This window comes from Haliotis rubra, unplaced genomic scaffold (genome assembly GCF_003918875.1).
Source record: "Haliotis rubra isolate DU_JTF1 unplaced genomic scaffold, ASM391887v1 Scf32, whole genome shotgun sequence".
Taxonomy (NCBI): Eukaryota; Metazoa; Mollusca; class Gastropoda; order Lepetellida; family Haliotidae; genus Haliotis; species Haliotis rubra.
In genome coordinates, this window is record NW_025766991.1 from 3,447,887 (window position 1) to 3,468,001 (window position 20,115).

The window sequence follows — 20,115 nt, forward strand, 5'->3', positions numbered from 1 at the left end:
CAGGAACACATAATGTTGAACAAAGACGTGTTCCTTAGACGAATTTCTATTTGCTATGTTGAGAACAGTCGTTACAATAATTTATTTCAGATCCACTCCATGGCAGGCAAACAACTTAATTTATTAACAATTGGTATTTTTCAAAGTTATAATTTTCATAATTTCAGAGATATTTTAACACTGAATCTCAATATTGCATTCAGAGCAATCATGTAGAATTATAATAAATGTCTTGTCCTCTTTACTGGCACTGTTCTCAGTGAAACACAAGTCACCATGAGCAAACCATTGTACGAAATTATGACCAAATTAATATTTTTGTTTTATTTCAAATTTGGAATTTTGACTAACACTTGAAGTCAAATTTGAGCATATTTACATAAATCCTGATTTAAATAAAAAAAACACCAGCATGAGCATGACTACAAACCTATGATGTGTCTTCTAGGGATCTGTATTGGCAAATAGATTGTACTGCAATATATCGCGATTCGGGTACCCGTATTGCGACATATTGAGAACTTAGGCGTTTGATAGTAGGTGACACTATTTGTACATGTCGATCCTATTTTCTATATTATAAGTCCCTAAACATACATGTTATGGTTCTGATAACAGCAAGCTAAAATTTAAGTTGCATAGTCACTGATTCTATTTTCTTTGTTTAAATATAAATTTATAGCTTTATAGTATGTCATTTTGCCACTGAATAACAAAGTAAAACATTTGTTGTGAATGAAACTGTGTAGATTTTAATATACACCATAAAGATACTAACAAAAACTTCATACATGTTCCCTACCCAATCTACCGGTTCTCAGAATAAATATTAAGATATGTTTCATTTGAAAAGCATATTGCGGAATACTGGTATACCGATAATAACATACAGTCCTAGTGTCTTCCTACCTTTCTAGAAGTCCTCTAATCCTAGCCAGTCACGAAGCGACAACAACACAGTTAAAAATGCTCCAAAACATTGTTAAACATGACTGACACGAATACCGAGTGAATGTCACTACTGCCTTAAAACCCATGAACGTTACAGAAATAATATTGATTTATTGCATGTAAATTAATCATGAGTCTACTCACTCAGGTAAACAATCAACTCGTCCCACATGACTGACCAATGTACAGATAATCATCTAAATTATTGAAAGCCTTCGATGCTGACACGGTGCATTCCTTGCATGTTAAGGGAACGACCCAGCCCCGTGCTCCCACAGAAGAAAAGTGCCCGATTACATGTCTCTCGAAGGTCACACACCACTGAATCCGTCTTCAACAATGTCAGTTACGTGAGGTGAACAAACGAAATAACAATGGTTGCACTATTTATATTTCACAGTAATGAGAACTAACATTTTCGGTCCTAATTATAATTTTAAGTCCTTAAAAAAGCAAATTTCGGCTAGTTCTTATGATACCAAACGTTTGAGCAGTTTGGCAAAGATTATAGGACAAGTGCCAATTTCTACTGCTGCATTAGCAAGCTTAAGACTTTCAAATACCATCACTGGCACACAGCGTCCATGTTTGACTGTTCCCTAATATTTTCATTCGTTACAACAGTAATAAAATGACCTTTTTCTGCCAACTGACGTTTCAAAATAAGTTTATCTTTTTCTTGAAGCTGGTTCATAGTATAAATGTCATACATGTACAAGGGGTTCAACACAGAATATTTGCAAACAACACACTGATGTCAACCTATATATTCTACCCGTTCATATCACGACAAAATGCACAATTTCATGAAGCAAAAATTAAGCAAAAACATTTAAGAATCCATACAGGCCAGATAAAACATAAGACCTTAACATGCCTACCTGTGTGATGCCTACCTGTGTGATGCCTACTTTCACTACTCACAACAATTTGCACCTGACAGGTCTCCCCCCATTGTTGATGAGTGAGAAAAGAGTTGTCCTACCTGAATGCAAATCCCCACGAACCTGCTGTCCCCATTCAGCTCCCCGTCAACACAATACTAGATAAATAACCCATGCTGTAGCCAATGCAGGTATGTACAGGCACACATCAAAAAGTTTGCATGTGCCTTTGAAAGTGATCAAAATGAGCCGTCACTCAAAGCCTTGAGCTTTTCAAATCCCACGAGAATAACATTTCTGCCAAATAGTCTCCTGGCTCAGTGCCAGCCTTGAACAACCTGTGACCAGGTGAAGTTCTCCTGAGCTCAAGGTGAAATAGAAGTGCATGATGGCCGTGTAAACGCCTGTCACCGAGTACAGTTGGGGGGGGAGGGAGGGGGGGGGAGGGAGGGAGGGGGGGGATGAGGCAGAGTTGCCGATATCAATTGTCAGAATAGCCTTCCATTGGTATGATGGATCAGGCAATTGCTTAAATTTCTCAAGCAATTCACAAACATTACAATGACATTAATATCATTGAGTATTTGCTAACAAAATTTGTTCTTGATACAATTTATCAGTGAACTGCTGTGTAAGCTGTTTGCCTGTGATGCATCATTAACATTTTTTTGTGTGTAAAATCAAATTTGAACTCAGGCATCTTAGTGTAAGCAGGTGACTAGCTGTGTTGGGGGAGATGACAAATTCTCTTTAGGAGATTTCTTGACAATTATCCGGATAACTTTGGTCCATAAATGCAAAACAGTTTTTTAATGTTCACTGTAAGAAACTTTAAGCTGTAACAAGTTGTTAAGAAGATATCATATATTTTTGTTATAGTGACATTGTAATGGAAGGGTTCTAGATGATAGGTGGTGTGTTAATAAGAGCTTGGGGTGGATAATGAGTGAGTGAGTGAGTGAGTTTAGGTTAACGCCACACTCAGCAATATTCCAGCTATGATGGCAGTCTGTATATAATCGAGTCTGGACCAGATAATCCAGTGATCAACAGCATGAGCATCGATCTGCGCAATTGGGAGGGGGCATAATGGTTTGCATGCATCTGTTGTAGGTGTTGTTTGGGGGAGACATATTTTGAGGTGGGAAGGGGATGGGGGTTGTCTTGGGAGTTTGGGGTCACAGATGGGAAATTGAGGGTGGTCTTCTGGGGAGAAGGGGCTTTCTGGGGGAGGTTGGGTGAGGCAGAGTTTTGGGGTGGAGTAGAGCTCAACTGGGGAGGTGATGGGTGGGGTGGGGGTGGGGTAGGAAGCATCTGTGGGAAGTGGTGGTTTCAGTAGTGGTGGTCCGATTAATTGAAATAATCGAAGATTGGTCGCAGTGCCTAAACGACCAAGCAATCGATTGTGTTTTCTCATAATCGAACACAACCAATTTGGGAACACTTGTTTGCATCAACAATATTTTACACAAGGTAGGTGTTGTCTGTGTCATTAAATTTACATTTCATAAGCATTACAAGCTCGTTCTAAGTCATGATTGAATTTATCTTAAAGAATCCAGGAAATCTGTGTTCTTAACATACTAATCATCCTTTTGAATATGCGAAATTTGCCATTGAATTTTGTGCAATTTGCAAAAGACTCAAATTACTACATATTTTTTCTTTATTTTTTGTGTGTGCATTAACAAAGAAAACAGGAACATTTGATAAATGACGCTAACCAATTATTTTCGATGATTGATCGGTTGTAATGAACCAATCATCAATTATGAGATTTTAACCAATTCCCAACACTAGGTTTCAGGGTGGGGTAGGAGTCATCTGTGACTTGAGGGCATTGGATTGTGGAACATGAGAGGTTTCATCTGGAGAGATTGGGGTGTATTTGGGGGATGGGTACTTTTCATGTCGGGGTAAAAGGATGGGGGTCACATTGGGAAATAGATGTGTACTGGGGAGTGTATTAGGGTCATCTTGGAAAGGGGGTAGTGAGGATGTGACCAAAGAAGACAGTGGACAGGAAAGAAGAGAATAAAGGCCAGACTGGGTGAAGGACAAGGATACAGCATCACGCTACAGCTATGTGTCCTGTCACCTCCTGGCTCAACATCAACACTAGGCTTATCCCCCACATGCTACATCCAATAAAAACACTCTACATCCTCCACAACTAGACCGCAGCCTGTTAACATTTCCTGCCTGTTGGTACCCATCACGTCAATTACCAAAGGGATATTTTGCAAACTGGCATAAGAATAAATCTCTGATGATACTGGTATCGAAACAATGATGCTTTTCAAATAGAGATACAATTTAAAAGTTATAAATAGCCATGTGTTACAAAACCGGCAGATCTGCACTTTTGTAACATCACAAAGTAGAAATCTTCAGAAACAGATTACATCAAATACTCATAGTTCAGAAAATTCCAATTTCAGAAATTAACTTAACTCTGGTGGAATACTTTAGGAATAGGATAGTATGTGTGTCCTATGTAAACCAGTTCCCCTCCACTGTAAAACCTGCCCATGTGTCCCGACGTACTTACTCATGACTGCAGTGCTAGGATCGACAACAAACTCAGAATGCAAGACATACTATGAGTCTGAAAGTAGTTATACTGGGATGTGATTCTCAAAGCAGGCAGACTTCCAACAGGGCACAAATTGCACCCTCGCATCAAAAACCTCACTATAGCATAAATATACCTCACTATAACACAAGCATTCCTCGCTATAACATAAAATACCACTTTTACTGTCGGAGCATTAGTCATGCTTTGGTAATGAGCTCCCCACCATTTCTCACATGTGTTCTTCATACCAAACTTCACTGACAGTAATAGAGAGGTGTCGAGCAGTATGGTTAAATGATTCTGTTGCAATGTTACCAACATTAATGTGTTAATAAGAGTTAAAAAATATATAGTTGTGTATGGCTGGAATTATGATCCCAAGAAAACATGTGCTACTCAAAAGAAGAGAAGAATGTGTCAGATTATCAATGGTAACATGAAAGGATCACAATGTTCCTTGTCTGTTTTGAGTAGTGTATTATGCTAGAATGGATATTGCCACAAAAACATACAAAGAATGTGGGTGGGCGGATGTTTTGGATTAAGCACCTGAAAATTTCAAACATTTGGCAATGAATTTTCAGCTTAATGTTTTTTTCCTGTCATATATCATGAAAAGAAATTGTAACAATAATAAAGTATGTGACTTAATGGATAACAACTTCTTGTTTATTGCATAGAGCAATGTTTTAGTGTAGATTCTTACGCTGTTATCAAGCTACAAGTGACTACAACCAAGTGTTGAGAAGTATATATATGTCAGGGTAGAGATTGCAATCGGAGTCTCTACCCTGACATATACATTGTATGATGTTACAACCATAAGATTAACAATAACAACAGCATGTCATTAAATAGCAAGTGATACATAATTGGTGACATGTGGTTTAACGTCATACTTAAGAATATTTCGCTCATATGACAACGTGCATGCGTGTGTATGTTTGGGTGCTTGTACTAGCCCAGACTTAAGCTGGTTTTATAGTGCTAGCCCACTGAGATACCATGCCGCAGTTAAGCATGAAAACCCCACTTAGACACATTATACTGATTCCGAGCCGACCAGTCCTTGTTGGACCCATTAATGCTCAGTGCCAGGCAGGGACCAACAAGTACCATACCATAAAGTCTTTTGGTATGAAGCGGCTGGGTATTGAACCCATGGCCTTCCGCTCTAACCACTACACCATAGAGACGGTTGGTACATAATTGAGTGAGTGAGTGAGTTTAGTTTTACGCCGCACTCAGCAATATCCCAGCTATATGGCGGCGGTCTGTAAATAATCGAGTCTGTACCAGACAATCCAGTGATCAACAGCATGAGCATCGATCAGCACAATTGGGAACCGATGACATGTGTCAACCAAGTCAGCAAAACTGTCCACCTGATCCCGTGGTACATAATTGGATGAGGCCAGGTGGGGAGTAAGAATAACAAACAGCACGGGCCAAGAAGCCAATAAACAGGAAGGATTAGGTTTTAAAAACAGTAAAAACAAGCTGATGGGGTGCTAATTTATGAAGTATGGTGGCATGCAACACCCTTGGTCTCTGTTGATCAAAGGTTTGTTGATGGCTTCCAAAAGTTTTGTGATCCTTCATATTCACATGTTCTACTGCCACAAAGATTCCATGATGCATGAAATATTGACAGTTTTGTAACTCAATGCAATCTCAGGATATACTGACATTCATTAGGAACAATAGCTGGCTTGGTAGAGTTCATCTTGGCGACACCACTCACTTCTGTCCATACATTCATGATGAAAACATGCTTGGGTAATAATTTCTATATCATGTGTCATTATAAACATAATTCATGTTCTCTCACTAAAGTAACTCAAGAAACTGTGGATAAATACAATGATTGAGTGAATTTCCTAAACCATCTTTTAGTACTCATAGGACAACCTATCTAAAAGTAGTTCCTGCCAGGTCATCTAATTTCCATATTTATTGAACTGTTATCAAGTTTACTGAACAGGTTATCATATAGATAACATAAGCATCATCTTATGCTAATATTCTTTCAGGACTATCTTGTATCTCCGGAAGCAAATGTCCTGATAAACAGATCAGAATGTTTTGTCTGGGCCACTTCAATCAGGGCACAAACCCAGGCAGTATCGTTGGTTTGTTGGATGCTTAATGCCACGTGATATTCCGGCTATATGAGGTGGTGTTTAAACAAATCCTGGATCAGACAATCCTGTGATTGATATCATGACTAAGATCTAAGTAACTCGAATACAATCACTTGCATCAACCATTTGACTAAACTACAAGTAAAAGAAGTGTAGAAGTGAGCACAGTTCACATACCCCGCTTCCCACTTTGGGACATGGAAATGACTGATATTGATATATATAATGTGACAAGGATCAGCAGCTCACAAGACTTTCTCCTTGACTCTACTAGACTTTATACATTTGTTACATAATTTTGCCATTTACTGATTACATTAATAATTGAACCTAGCATGAATAGCTTCAGAGATATGCTCCGGACCATCAAACATATTTTGCACTAAGTGGTGTTTTTCATAGAAACAGCAAAAACTAAATTCTGATAAATTTTAGAATAGCTAAAGGCACATTTGTTGGCCATTATTAAGTTTTGGTGAACCTAGCATGTAAAATTTAAGAGATATACTCCTGACAAAGTTTAGGGATGGAAGGATGGAAGGAAGGACAGATGGACAGGAGGACAGAATGAACACTATATATCCCCATTACTTTGTAAGCAGGGGGATAAATATATCAAGTCTTGTTGTGGCCAGATTTGAACAGCTGTAGACAGCAAGTATAGCTTTCCAGAGTGGTTTTGTGCTAGAACTGTAGTTATCTGCCCCCGTGGCGGGCTTGATCATTCAGGAAGTTTCTGGATGGGACTATTTCTAGATGACTAGATGTAAGTGTTTTAGAGGTTACTTGTTTCTGATATACTTGCCAAGTTTGAAATATCAGTTTGAAGAAACAGAAATCCTGCATATTTCAAACATTAATCCAGGTTTAAGCACAGAGACAAGCATCTTCCAAGACATTCAATAGTGACAAGATCATGAACATTTGTGAACAGACTAAAAATAATTCTAGGGCCTGCTACTTGTTGCTACCATCACTGCATTCTCATGGTGTGACTTGTAGTATAAACTTGTAGTTTGCAACACAGTTGCAATGACAGAACAAATCATAACACTTTCATGGAGTTGTAAGACACAGGACTTGTCCTAATTCCTACTTCAAGTTGCAAGCTCTTAGCTCTGTGTTAACCTGAGAGACATCCCTGTGTCTGTGTTGAAATCATGCCAGACACACGACTGAAGAAACTTGATGTTGCCAGTAGAGAAACTGAACATTGTTTCACTTGAGAATCCCGTTACAAACACCCATCGTTTAAGGCTTTTTTTTCAGTGACTGTGATGCAGTCTTGCCATTAATGCTAGTGTCTCTTCTCCACGTGACATATCCATGTTGCGGAATCTTGCATGTGAATCTCACGAGATATGAGTTGGATGCGAGTTAAGAACTTCATAAAACTCAAAGTCGTTATGATTTTCATTGCTACTACAAGTCGTATGCAATAAGTTGATACTACCAGACTCACTGTGAGAACAAACCTTAACTTGTGCGGACTTTCTGACTGTAAACCTGATACTGTGTGTATAAACAAAATTTATAGATCATTGAGTGATCCCTTGTGGCCATATACTGACTTAACAATTCATTTCTGTGTGGACAGACCTGTGTGTTTCAGTTTCAAGATCACTTGTAACACATCACAACTAATTACTTACCCGAGAGAGAATAATCTGAGCTATCATGTGATCCACTTCTAGAATGTAACTCGTCCCCGGAGCTAACGTGACCATCAGGGTTGCCTCCCCTTGTGCGATATGGCTCATATACATCCTGCTGAGGTTGACTGTAGTGGGACAATCGACCATCATCTGAACCCCGACCAGACGACAGTGTCGAGTCGGTGTATGCGTGAGTCGGGTAACGATTGTTCAGTTCGTAATCTGACGAATGTTGTGACGCCACGATACTTCGTGGAGATGGGGTCTTCATGTCGCCGCCTCCTCTGTAAATCCAAAACATTTTATCATCCTTGGTGATACCAAATCGTATTGGATAATCAACTTCAAAACATTAAAACTGTGCAAAGATCATTCACGATTACAAAATGGTGTTAAAACCAACAATCATTTATAACAAAGCCCCTTTCCATAACAACACATTATGTGTCACTTATGATAATTGTAGAAAAAAATAATTAACTTTTAAATTTCAATAACAGTTAAACATTTGTTTATGATCTATTCATTCTATTCTATTGATGACGTGACAACATGCAGAGTCACACTGGGGGTCTAAGGAGAGTCACTATGGGGACACTTCAAAATAAGTAAAATCTCATCATGCAGGCTAGATGTTCAGTCATCTTTAAACATATGAACGAATCAAGCTACTTTCTTAAACCTTCAGTTTACAATTTACATTTTTCTTTTACTTAAAGTCACATCTATTATCTTTAAAAATCTAGCTTCACGTTAAAAGCACAGAGATAGAGAAAGCCTTAAGTAAGCATTTTCTTGAACGTGCTAGCATTCCTTCAGGTGAAGGTAGTTTTTTTATTTTGACAAACCCATGTACCTATAAACAAATATTGATCAACAACAAAACAAAAACAAAGAAACTGAAAATAAATCATTCAGTGTTAAAGTCAGATGAATCTCTTTTCTTGTTTTGTGAATTAGCACTATGTTAATGGCTGTTTTCTCACATACAGCTTTAAAAATCAACTCTCAGTATTGCACATAACAGTCATTGAAACAATGTTTTAAGTTTTCACCCTGCTTGTTGGTCTTGAACATCAGCAAAACAAGAAACAAAGTCTACCCTCAAAATCAAAATGCAACTGAATCAAATTTGAAGAACTCCTGCTCACCAAGTAAGAAAATAAAACAACTGTTTGAATAAACCATGCAGAAATTAGCAATCCATGAAACATCATTCAATCACCATGACAACACAGATAATAGCTGTGAATGGTGATGATGGCGGCGGCAAGGCAAATGAAAATGAAGGATGAAGAATGAAGTGACAAGCAGGACAGGGAGGCAGACGGGTGAAAGAAAAGACGTAACTAAATCTAGTAAAACATGGCAAACATCTACTAATGTAACAGCAGGGCAAGCAAGATATAAGCAATCATCCCCTTTTAGTAGAAATAGAATATTCCAAATATCCTATCTATCCAATGTATCAACACCAAAATGAAGAAAAGGACAGTTCCATTTTGAAGGTGGGGGTGTTATCCATTAGCACAAGCTGTGAGCGATGTGGCAATGAGATGAAATGAGGATGACGAGTACCTAGACTTTTTCTGTAACGGCAGTGTTAGGGAGCTTCTCTGGCTGTTGTACTTAGTCTCTTTCTGAGTGTGAACACGCTCAGAGAGAATAAGGGCATTCAGAGCCCCCATGGAGGAATAATGGAAGTGCGAGTTGAGGGTAAGGAAGCCTCTGTGAATAGTAACCGACAAAACTAACGTCAACCCGGCTCTCAAACTCATCCTGTAGCACTCTCAATCTTAATACCTGAAACTCTGATTATCTACAGTCTACTTCAAACTTGTGTTGATTTGCTTACATGTCATCTTTTTTGTTACGATCTATTTACAATATATCAGAGTTTATTGACTGAAACTTAATCCTCGACACAAGGAACAAAACATTTTGAATTTTCTCAGATTTTATCGATAAATAGCTGTACATAATGGAAATCTATGAATCTGAGAATTTATTGACATCAAGAGTTGTCTCACCTTGGTGATCCATCTTCAAGAGGGGGCACAACCACCACCTTAACAGGCTGTGATGTCCGGAGTAGATCTACGATCTGTTCATGATTGAGTGTGGCTGTGGCCACTTTGCATATTTCAACCAATCGGCTGCCTTTCCTGAGCCCACCGGACCAGGCAAACCCATGTTCCTCCACCTCCGTCACAATGCCCTCGGACTGGATGTGGAAGCCGAGCTGACCCAGGCCGTTCCGACGCAGGTTGATCTCCAGTGTCTGCAGATACAAGGCAGTGAGTGAGTGAGTGAAAGTGGTTTGTTTGAAGCCGTATGATGGCAGTTTGTAAATAATTGATTCTGGACCAGATAATTCTGTGATTAACATCAAGTCCAATGATCTACAATGTCGGGATAGGATAGCATGCATGAACCAAGTCACCAGATCACACTAGTCTCTGACGCATGTAATCGTAACCAAAATGCGTAGATCGATGCTCATGCTATTGATCACTGGATTGTGTGGTCTAGACTCAATTATTTACAGACCACTGCCATATAGCTGGAATCCTGCTGAGTGTGGTATTAAACAACAAACAAACAAACAAACAAACAAAAACACTAATCTCTCTTACAACTGTAACAGGTTTATTCTAACCCAGATATTAATAATGGACTTTGAGCAGTACTCAAGCTACAAGATATCTAGGGGCTTTCTGAATGGACATTATATATGGTACACTGTAGGAAATTGAATGTGAATGATGCTTATACCCCTGAGCCATATTCCACCTGAAATCCCCTGCTGGTGATCTAAATACCGCATCCTTACTTATCATTAGATGGGTAGTTCCTTAAAAGATATATGCTACTTGTCTATATACTACTTCTGCTATGAACAAAAGCATATTCAATGACACCTGATGAGGATATGAGTACGCATACTTGTGTAATTGAAGAAGTCACATGACCTACCTCTGACCCCTGTGTAATGGCCGACAGACGACTGATTATTTCATCCATCTCCTCCCGCTCGCCACTGATTGGTCGAAGAAGAACGAACTCTCCTTGGTTGAAGTACAGACGTAAACTGAAAACAAAATAAAGTGTGACATAAAATCTCAACAAAAACTAATCCAAACAACAGAAAATCTGATTTTTCCAAAATATAACCTTACAAAAGACTTTTGTTGACAATATATTACTCAGGCAATGAGCAGCAAAATGCCAAAACTTGCTGACCCTTGTGATCAGGTGATCTACCCTTGCGCTAACATTTCATTTCAAGTTAAATATCCCAAATAAAGTCTTCTTCCTGGAAGGTATTTCTACTGTTGCCAGTTCCATCACTCACCTGGAGCCCTGTAACGTCCAGCCAATGACGGTGCCGCAGGGGATGGTGAAGATGATGTATTTGCTTCCCTCCTCCATCAGCACCACAGTGTCAGCCGCCATTGCCAACAGGCACTCCACCTGTGACGCGTTGCTGTAGTCCTCGATCTGCACAACACCAACAAGGACACATTCATAACATATGTTTAATTTGGGATTACACTTTCTTAGTAAAGTACAGATTCTAGTACTGTTGTTGGGTTGAGTCCCATCCAGGATTCGAACCCACACACTCAGAGTCAGGCAACTAATCACCAATACACAAAGTCAGCCGTCTAGCCTGCTCAGCCACTGCGGCTGACTTTGTGTGCTGGTGATTAGATGCCTGACTCGGAGGGTGTGAGGGTGTGGGTTTGAATAACGGATGGGACTCGAACCAACAAAAGTACAAGAAATCTGTACTTTACTAAGAAAGTGCAATCCCAAATATAACACGTTACATTTGAAAGCTTTCTAAATGGCGTTGTGTAATGAAGAACACATTCAGACAGACTCACATACAGTTCATGCTTGTTCAAAGGAATTGGGCATTACCAGTTTGGCTATATCCAGATCTTAAAAAGTTAGGATGAGGAAAGTGGGGTTTAGCATTGTGTCCCAAGATTGGTGTGGTGGTGTGTGGTGTGGTGTAATGTGGTGTGGTGTGGTGTGATGTGATGTGATGTGGTGTGGTGTGGTGTGGTGTGATGTGGTGCGACATGGTATCTATAGGTGTGTGTATCTTTTCGTACTTGTCCACACTGATATCAATGATACTGTGTTGACCAACTGAGAAACCATACTGCAGTTGTCACATGAAGACCCTACTCAGACACAGTACACTGACTGTCAGTGTGACTTACCTGCACATTCCAGACAATGCCGCCCTTAGCAAACAGATCAGGAACCACTTTCTGCTTGCTTCTCTCCTTCTTCCGTCCACTGCCGAGCGCAAACTTACCTGGAGAAAAATTCAAATCTTAAAACTGAAACTGACTGACTGAGTTTGGTTTTACGCCGCTTTTAGCAATATTACAGCAACATCACGGCTGGGGACACCACAAATCTTAAAAAGAACCACTAAAGAGGTCTTAAACTGCCTTGCAACTCCAAATTAATTCCTAAAGTAGATGGAGAGTGTTTATTATCTGGCTTTGACTTTATTTGAAAACATATTAAAAGTTTTATCATAATGTTTTTGAATGAGCAACACTTACTTAGCTTGGATCCTGAGTCTAAAGAATTTGCTGAGCTGTAGTTTGCTGCAAGGTCCTTCAAGTACTCCTGGCGTGTACGTGACGCCATCACTCGGAACTTGTCAGACTTGTGTGCTGCATTCTCTGCATTTATCACTGAAACCAACAGAACAGGAAATTCTGATTAAAATAATTATTTCAATGTCTCTTGTGTAAAAATGCAAAGCATATATATATATTGCCTTTTTGCAGATTAAGCTCTGTATGCGAATATCATGTTCTCCACTTGAAGGAGTAACAGTTAAATGGTAAAAGGGATTCTTTCATTTCAAGGATTGTCTCCCTTTAGACTGATATTAAATGTTATTCATACCAAGGAGGGTTGTATTTATCCCTTTTGTTAATGTATTGAAGCACAAACCTTTTGCAAGCAGGAAGTCGACAAATTCAGCTGATTTTGTAAATGAAGCATTTTCAGGTATGGGTGGACCAAATGGTGGCACATCTTTGGATCTTGTGACAGAAACTCTGAAAGATGACAAGTAAATTAGTTTATTTCAATGCCATATGATAGATGTAAGTTCTGCTTCAAAAACATCCTCATCATATTATGACTGTGTCTTAATCCAATACCTTTACTATTGTAGTGACTGTGTATGGTTTTACACAGCTTTTAATAATATTTCAGCAGTATCATGGTGAGGGACACCATAAAATGTTCACACAATGTACCATGTGGAGAATTGAACCCATGTCTTTGGCATGACAAGTGAACACCTTAACCACTTGGCTACATTGTGAGTATGGATTTTATTCTGCTTTTAGCAATATTCCAGCAATATGATGGCAGGGGACACCAGAAATGGGCATCACACATTGTACCCATGTTGGGGAATCGAACCCAGGTATTCAGCATAATGAGCGAACACTTTAACCAGTAGGCCACCCCACCATCCCCATGTATCATCACCATGATACTATCATATTAGTAATGAAGTGGAAGTGGAATTGGGTTTAACGGCGTGCTTGAGAATATTTCGCTCATATGACGACGTGCATGCGTGTGTATGTGTATGTGCGGCTTCTTGTACTAGCCCAGACTGAAGCTGGTTTTATAGTGCTAGCCCACCGAGATACCATGCCGCAGTGAAGCATGAATACCCCACTCAGACACAGTATTCTGACTCAGAGCAGACCAGTCCTTGTTGTACCCATTAATGCCGAGCGCCAGGCAGGGACCAACAAGTACCATATTTTTAACGTCTTTTGGTATGACGCGGTCGGGGATCGAACCCGCGACCTTCCGCACTACGGGCGGACGCTCTAACCACTACACCACGGAGGCGGTCTATTAGTAATGAGAGAGAGAGAGCAGTATGGTGTATGTTTAAGTTACAGATTTTGAAATATAATTAGCTAGTTATAGTTATTAGTGCAATAATCATAACAGTAAGTGAATTAAAAAAAATTATGCGACAGTCTTCAGTATTCAAGCAAGGTTCCAGCCATATTATGACCAAGCTCTCATGTAAGTGTACTCTTGAAACAAGCAATTATGGAAAGTTAAAATTTACATCTTTAGTCTATTTTCTGTTCCAATATTTGGATTTCCCTAAAGAAATAAAATAGTGTGAGTGAGTGAGTTTAGTTTTACGCTGCTTTCAGCAATATTCCAACAATACCACGGCGGGGGGCACCAAAAATGGGCTTCACACACTGTACCCATGTGGGGAATCGATCCCAAGTCTACGGCGCGTGACAAGCGAATGTTTTAACCACTAGGCTACAACATCGCCCAAAATAAAATGAGAAGCAATTTCTGTGCTGAAATGTACCTGTACTGGACGTTCTCTGTATTGGGACTGAGCACCTGGACGATGATAAACACGTGCTGAAACTGTGACCTCACTGTCTTGGGCGTGAAGGGGAGGGACCCTGGCTCTTGGAACACGATTGTCACGATGTCATTCCCAATATGCCGCTCACGCAATAGCTGAAACAGAATTATCACAACAAGTCAGCCTTTTGACTCAGAGGTAGTTTATTAGAATGGTTCAAGGGATATTTTGGACTTGAAAGTAATTAGGTAATTATGTTGTCTATACTGTATCCTTTACCTGTTGCCTGTTGTTTGGGGTGAAGGGCAGCATAGTGGAGACGTGAAACATGATCTCACAGTTTTCGAAAGTTGTGTAGTACGAGTGTGTTCCGGTGGAGTCCGCTGCAACAAAAACATCAAATGAGTGAAGAAGAACGGTTTAAGCAATCTAAGGCACCACTGTTATGCATCAAGTTATGCAGCATGTTTCCATGAAACTACTCATGAAGAACCTTCAAGAACTTGATGTAAAATACTCACTCTTGCAATCAAGCCCTCCTCTGTACTTGTCGAAACCTTTTAACTTGACCTTCTTCCCAATGAGTTTGAGGAATTCTTCAAAAGCAGGGGAACTGTGCTCTGTGGACAGAAACAGATAACAGACTTTCAATATATTATCAAATGTATGACTGTTGTCTGTGTCATGTTTAACTAACATGGTATAAGGACTGTTTGAGGTTTTGCACTCAGCAATATTCCAGCTATGTCAAGTCAAGTGACGACACAAAACATGATCAAAGTGAACACTCACTCTCTCTACTCATTCACTTTGGTCTTCAGCAGAACAGTAACCCATGCTTGTCGTAAGAGGCGACTAACGTGATCAGGTGGTCAAACTGGCTGACTTGGTTGACACGTCATCGTATTCCACGTACATCAATGCTCATGCTAATGATCACTGGATTGTGTGGTCCAGATTCGATTTATTTACAGACCTCCGCCATATAGCTGGAATATTGCTGAGTGCGGCATTAAACAACAACCAAACTAACCATTCACTCAACTACTCGCTCTTAAGCTGATGTCTACTACTTCACTCACAGGCTCACTCCCTCACAAGCCAGCTCACCATTATTGTACATATCCTCCTCCGAAGCCTGCCCTGACTTGCAGTACTTGATCCCCACCTTGTATGTGTTGCTGATCTGTAACAGAGAACATCATGGTCAGACACAAGCCTCACACTATGTCACTCTATCAAGCTTAAAATTAACTCATGAAATTGCTAAGATTGTATTGATTATACACACTGCTGGTTACTGGTCTGAGTACTCATAGTGATAATCACTATCTGGGCTTTCAGACTTTTCTGATCGATAACTATTATCTTTTGTTATCGTCAAATATATACCATATTCAACAAACAATATTCTTGTCAATAATTTGGGCTTTCAGACTACTCTGATTGATAACTATTATCTTTTGTTATCGTCAAATATATACCATATTCAACAAACAATATTCTTGTCAATAATTTGGGCTTTCAGACTACTCTGATCGATAACTATTATCTTTGTTATGTTCAAATATATACCTTATTCAACAAACAATATTCTTGATGATCAATAATTTGGGCTTTCAGACTACTCTGATCGATAACTATTATCTTTTGTTATCTTCAAATATATACCATATTCAACAAACGATATTCTTGTCAATAATTTGAGCTTTCAGACTACTCTGATAATTCTCTTTACAAAAATACCAACTTACTTAAATCCTGTCCTGAATGTTTTTACTGACAGCAAATGTACAATCTGGTCTATGATCCAACAACAGATCTACTACTGATACTGATTTTAGACCAAATATTTTAAACGATTCTCTATCTTTTGCTTTCATCTTCATCTGTGAACTCCAGATTGTGATCAATGTAATCAAACAAACCATCCCCAATAATACCAAGGTTAACTCATCATTAGCACCCTACAATTTTGCTCTCAAAACAGATGCCATCCACAAACTGATTATTCAGATGAAATGTCTTCTATCTGTTCAATGTAAATTTATGCATGTGTGTGTAAGCTAGTGTCTCACCCCTTGTTCATCCACTTTCAGCAGTTGTTCAGCTGTTTTCATGCCCGGTACAGCCTGTTTGAGGCTAGATAGTTGCACTTCAGGCAAAGCAAACTCAAGGACTTCCTTGACAGGCACACCACGCGAACTGCTGAGTCGACTTGACGAGGGGATGGCATCCTCTATCACAGATCCTCGTATTGTAGTCAGCTGAAAGATTAAATTTAGTTCATAAATTTACAGACAAATGTAATTTTTAAACATATTCTGGATATTCAGGATATATTCTAACTTTCCAAAATATCAATGTTTTTCCATACATGTTAGTCTGGATGAAGTTCGAAGACATAAAAACTCTGAATGTGACAAGACCACACGGACACAATGAAATATATAATAAAGGGGCATTAAATGATGATGAAACTTTAATGAACTAATGCTTTTTCCAAAAAAATTATAGTGTCATAAAATGTCATATCAGAGTATCAGGTATATGAAGACAAAACAGAAAATGCAAGTACAATCTCATTGTGGATATTGGTATCTAGAGTTATCTCCCTTTGATTACACACATAGCTTCTTCCTACCTCACTTGTTCTGCAGATAATTCTGTACTGATAAAACCCATAGTCTGGTTTGCCAAGATGGTTTGTCCGCTCGTCTGCATCAACCTTCTCCCGGCGAATACTGATTGCAACTGGGCCAAGATTGTCATCATTGCCAAAGAAGTTTTGATGATCTGAAATAGGGTTAAATATTATGTGACATTGCTGGTATTATATATTTAGTCTGCTGAACTTTTCAACATTCTCTCCTGAAAATGGAAAAGTGTTACATTTTATGTAGTTGTATCCATGTAGGCAGGTTTATATTGTGTTGCTAATTAACAGTTTACAATTTTATATGCTCCAAAACTAGTTTTAAATAAAATGTGATAATCTTCTTGTTATAGTGTCCATTGATGACAGTATTTTATTCCCTATAAAAATATTCCATATACTTGTTAGTGATATAATTTTCTATTGTCACGCCATGGCTGAAATATTGAGGATGTGACGATAAATTTTAACTCACTCACTCACAATCTGGCTTTCAGTCAAAACAGTGGAATAACACCCAAAAATCCTTCACTCTTCAAATTTCTTAAACATTAGGATTATGAACAAAATCCCCAGACTTTCTTGAGTTTTTTAACCCTCTCTCAATAACACAAATGCAGAACACAAAAATGGAAAACAAATTACATGCGTTCAACCGAAATTTAAGTTCCTAGCCTACTATGCATGCTTAGAAACAAGATGGAAGATGGAGGTTTCTCCTTACCATCTTGCTGAACACATTCTGACGCAGACAAAGCAATCAGACTTTAATCAGGAGTCTCAAATATCATGCCCATAAATTCTTCAAAGCTATCCCTCACAATCTCCCCTCTATACTTGAACTGGATAATTACCTGTATTATATTAACATGCATTGCTATGTTCCTGCGTCTCAACATTGGTTGGCAACATGCTTTCATGTCCATGTGAATTGTTTATGAAAGTAGATAACCTTTCATATATTAACAAAATTTGAAAAAATAAAATAAAGAAAATTAAAATGCAAAATGTCACCTTAAAGAAACTGCTTAAAGATATTACTATAGTTAAATAAGTCATACCGACTACAAAATTATTTATGTATAATCCTCCCTGTAGTAGTCATGTCAGAGCAGAAGCCCAGGTTTTATATCAGATTCTAAACTAAGTTCCCCTGGAAACAAATTTAATGATGTTCAAAAAAGGAGTTTTGTAATGTTCCTATTTTTTTCCAGATATCTTTAGAGGTATCTTAACATTAAAGCCTCTTCTTTCATATTGGACTGGTCATTCATGGAATACACATCACCTCAATTATGTCATCACAATTGTGGTCACATCTAACATTAATGTAAAATATACCTTTAGCTCTGAAATGGAGACTATTTTCTGACATTTGCTCCAGACTTGGAGCTAAGTATCGGCTTCTTAGCAGGCCTGGAATAATGTTGGGCCGTAGAGCACAACATTACATTTGAACTTCTATCAGCAGTATTGGACGTGACATAGCTATTATGCGATTCATTCTGTATATAAATGCATTTACACCATGAACATATGTATATAAAGAACAACTTCAGGAGGACAGAGTCACAGCTTTGATAATGTATTCAGTATTGACAGTTTGTGTGAGAATACATTTACTCAATGTATATGTAAAAGTGTGAAGTGTAAGTCACCACACAGTGTTGAAGGAAATCGAAAGCCTTGTCACTCTATATGGACAATATTATCACCTTTTGTGAATCTCCCCAGTACTACAGCCTTGTCACTCTATATGGACTATACTATCACCTCAAGTGAATCTCCCCTGTACTACAGCCTTGTCAGTGTATATGGACTATATTATCACCTCAAGTGAATCTCCCCTGTACTACAGCCTTGTCAGTGTATATGGACTATATTATCACCTCATGTGAATCTCCCTGTACTACAGCCTTGTCAGTGTATATGGACTATATTATCACCTCAAGTGAATCTCCCCTGTACTACAGCCTTGTCAGTGTATATGGACTATATTATCACCTCATGTGAATCTCCCTGTACTACAGCCTTGTCAGTGTATATGGACTATATTATCACCTCATGTGAATCTCCCCAGTACTACAGCCTTGTCAGTGTATATGGACTATATTATCACCTCACTATATTATGTGAATCTACCCCAGTGTATATGGTACTACAGCCTTGTCAGTGTATATGGACTATATTATCACCTCTGTACTACAGTGAATCTCCCTGTACTACAGCCTTGTCAGTGTATATGGACTATATTATCACCTCTTGTGAATCTCCCCAGTACTACAGCCTTGTCAGTGTATATGGACTATATTATCACCTGAAGTGAATCTACCCCCTATCAGTTGTACTACAGCCTTGTACATGGCCTTGTACTACAGCCTTGTTGTCAGTATATATGGACTATATGGACTATATTATCACCTCATGTGAATCTCCCCTGTACTACAGCCTTGTCAGTGTATATGGACTATATTATCACCTCATGTGAATCTCCCCTGTACTACAGCCTTGTCAGTGTATATGGACTATATTATCACCTCAAGTGAATCTCCCCTGTACTACAGCCTTGTCAGTGTATATGGACTATATTATCACCTCATTGTGAATCTCCCTGTACTACAGCCTTGTCAGTGTATATGGACTATATTATCACCTCAGTGTGTGAATCTCCCCTGTACTACAGCCTTGTCAGTGTATATGGACTATATTATCTCCCAGTACTACACCTCAGTGTGAATCTCACCCCTGTACTACAGCCTTGTCAGTGTATATGGACTATATTATATTATCTCCCTCTACAGTGAATCTCACCTCAAGTGAATCTACTACAGCCTTGTCAGT

At 38.8% G+C, this 20,115-nt stretch overlaps 1 protein-coding gene across 5 annotated transcripts in view; it reads right to left on the reverse strand.

Moving 5' to 3' along the window:
* LOC124283726 (signal-induced proliferation-associated 1-like protein 1) overlaps nt 1-20,115 on the reverse strand; it is a 108,603-nt gene that overhangs the window by 13,591 nt on the left and 74,897 nt on the right. For 4 of the 5 annotated variants that reach the window (XM_046719749.1, XM_046719750.1, XM_046719747.1 and 1 more), the window contains 14 exons: nt 17,263-17,414; nt 16,697-16,885; nt 15,729-15,804; nt 15,140-15,238; nt 14,898-15,001; nt 14,616-14,773; nt 13,202-13,308; nt 12,802-12,936; nt 12,448-12,545; nt 11,568-11,713; nt 11,189-11,303; nt 10,243-10,493; nt 9,791-9,940; nt 8,210-8,496 (listed from right to left, as the gene is read on the reverse strand). In XM_046719749.1, the coding sequence (XP_046575705.1) occupies nt 8,210-8,496; nt 9,791-9,940; nt 10,243-10,493; nt 11,189-11,303; nt 11,568-11,713; nt 12,448-12,545; nt 12,802-12,936; nt 13,202-13,308; nt 14,616-14,773; nt 14,898-15,001; nt 15,140-15,238; nt 15,729-15,804; nt 16,697-16,885; nt 17,263-17,414 (2,067 nt within the window). The remainder of the gene's footprint in view (nt 1-8,209; nt 8,497-9,790; nt 9,941-10,242; nt 10,494-11,188; nt 11,304-11,567; nt 11,714-12,447; nt 12,546-12,801; nt 12,937-13,201; nt 13,309-14,615; nt 14,774-14,897; nt 15,002-15,139; nt 15,239-15,728; nt 15,805-16,696; nt 16,886-17,262; nt 17,415-20,115) is intronic. The other variant, XM_046719751.1, reaches the window with a different exon arrangement.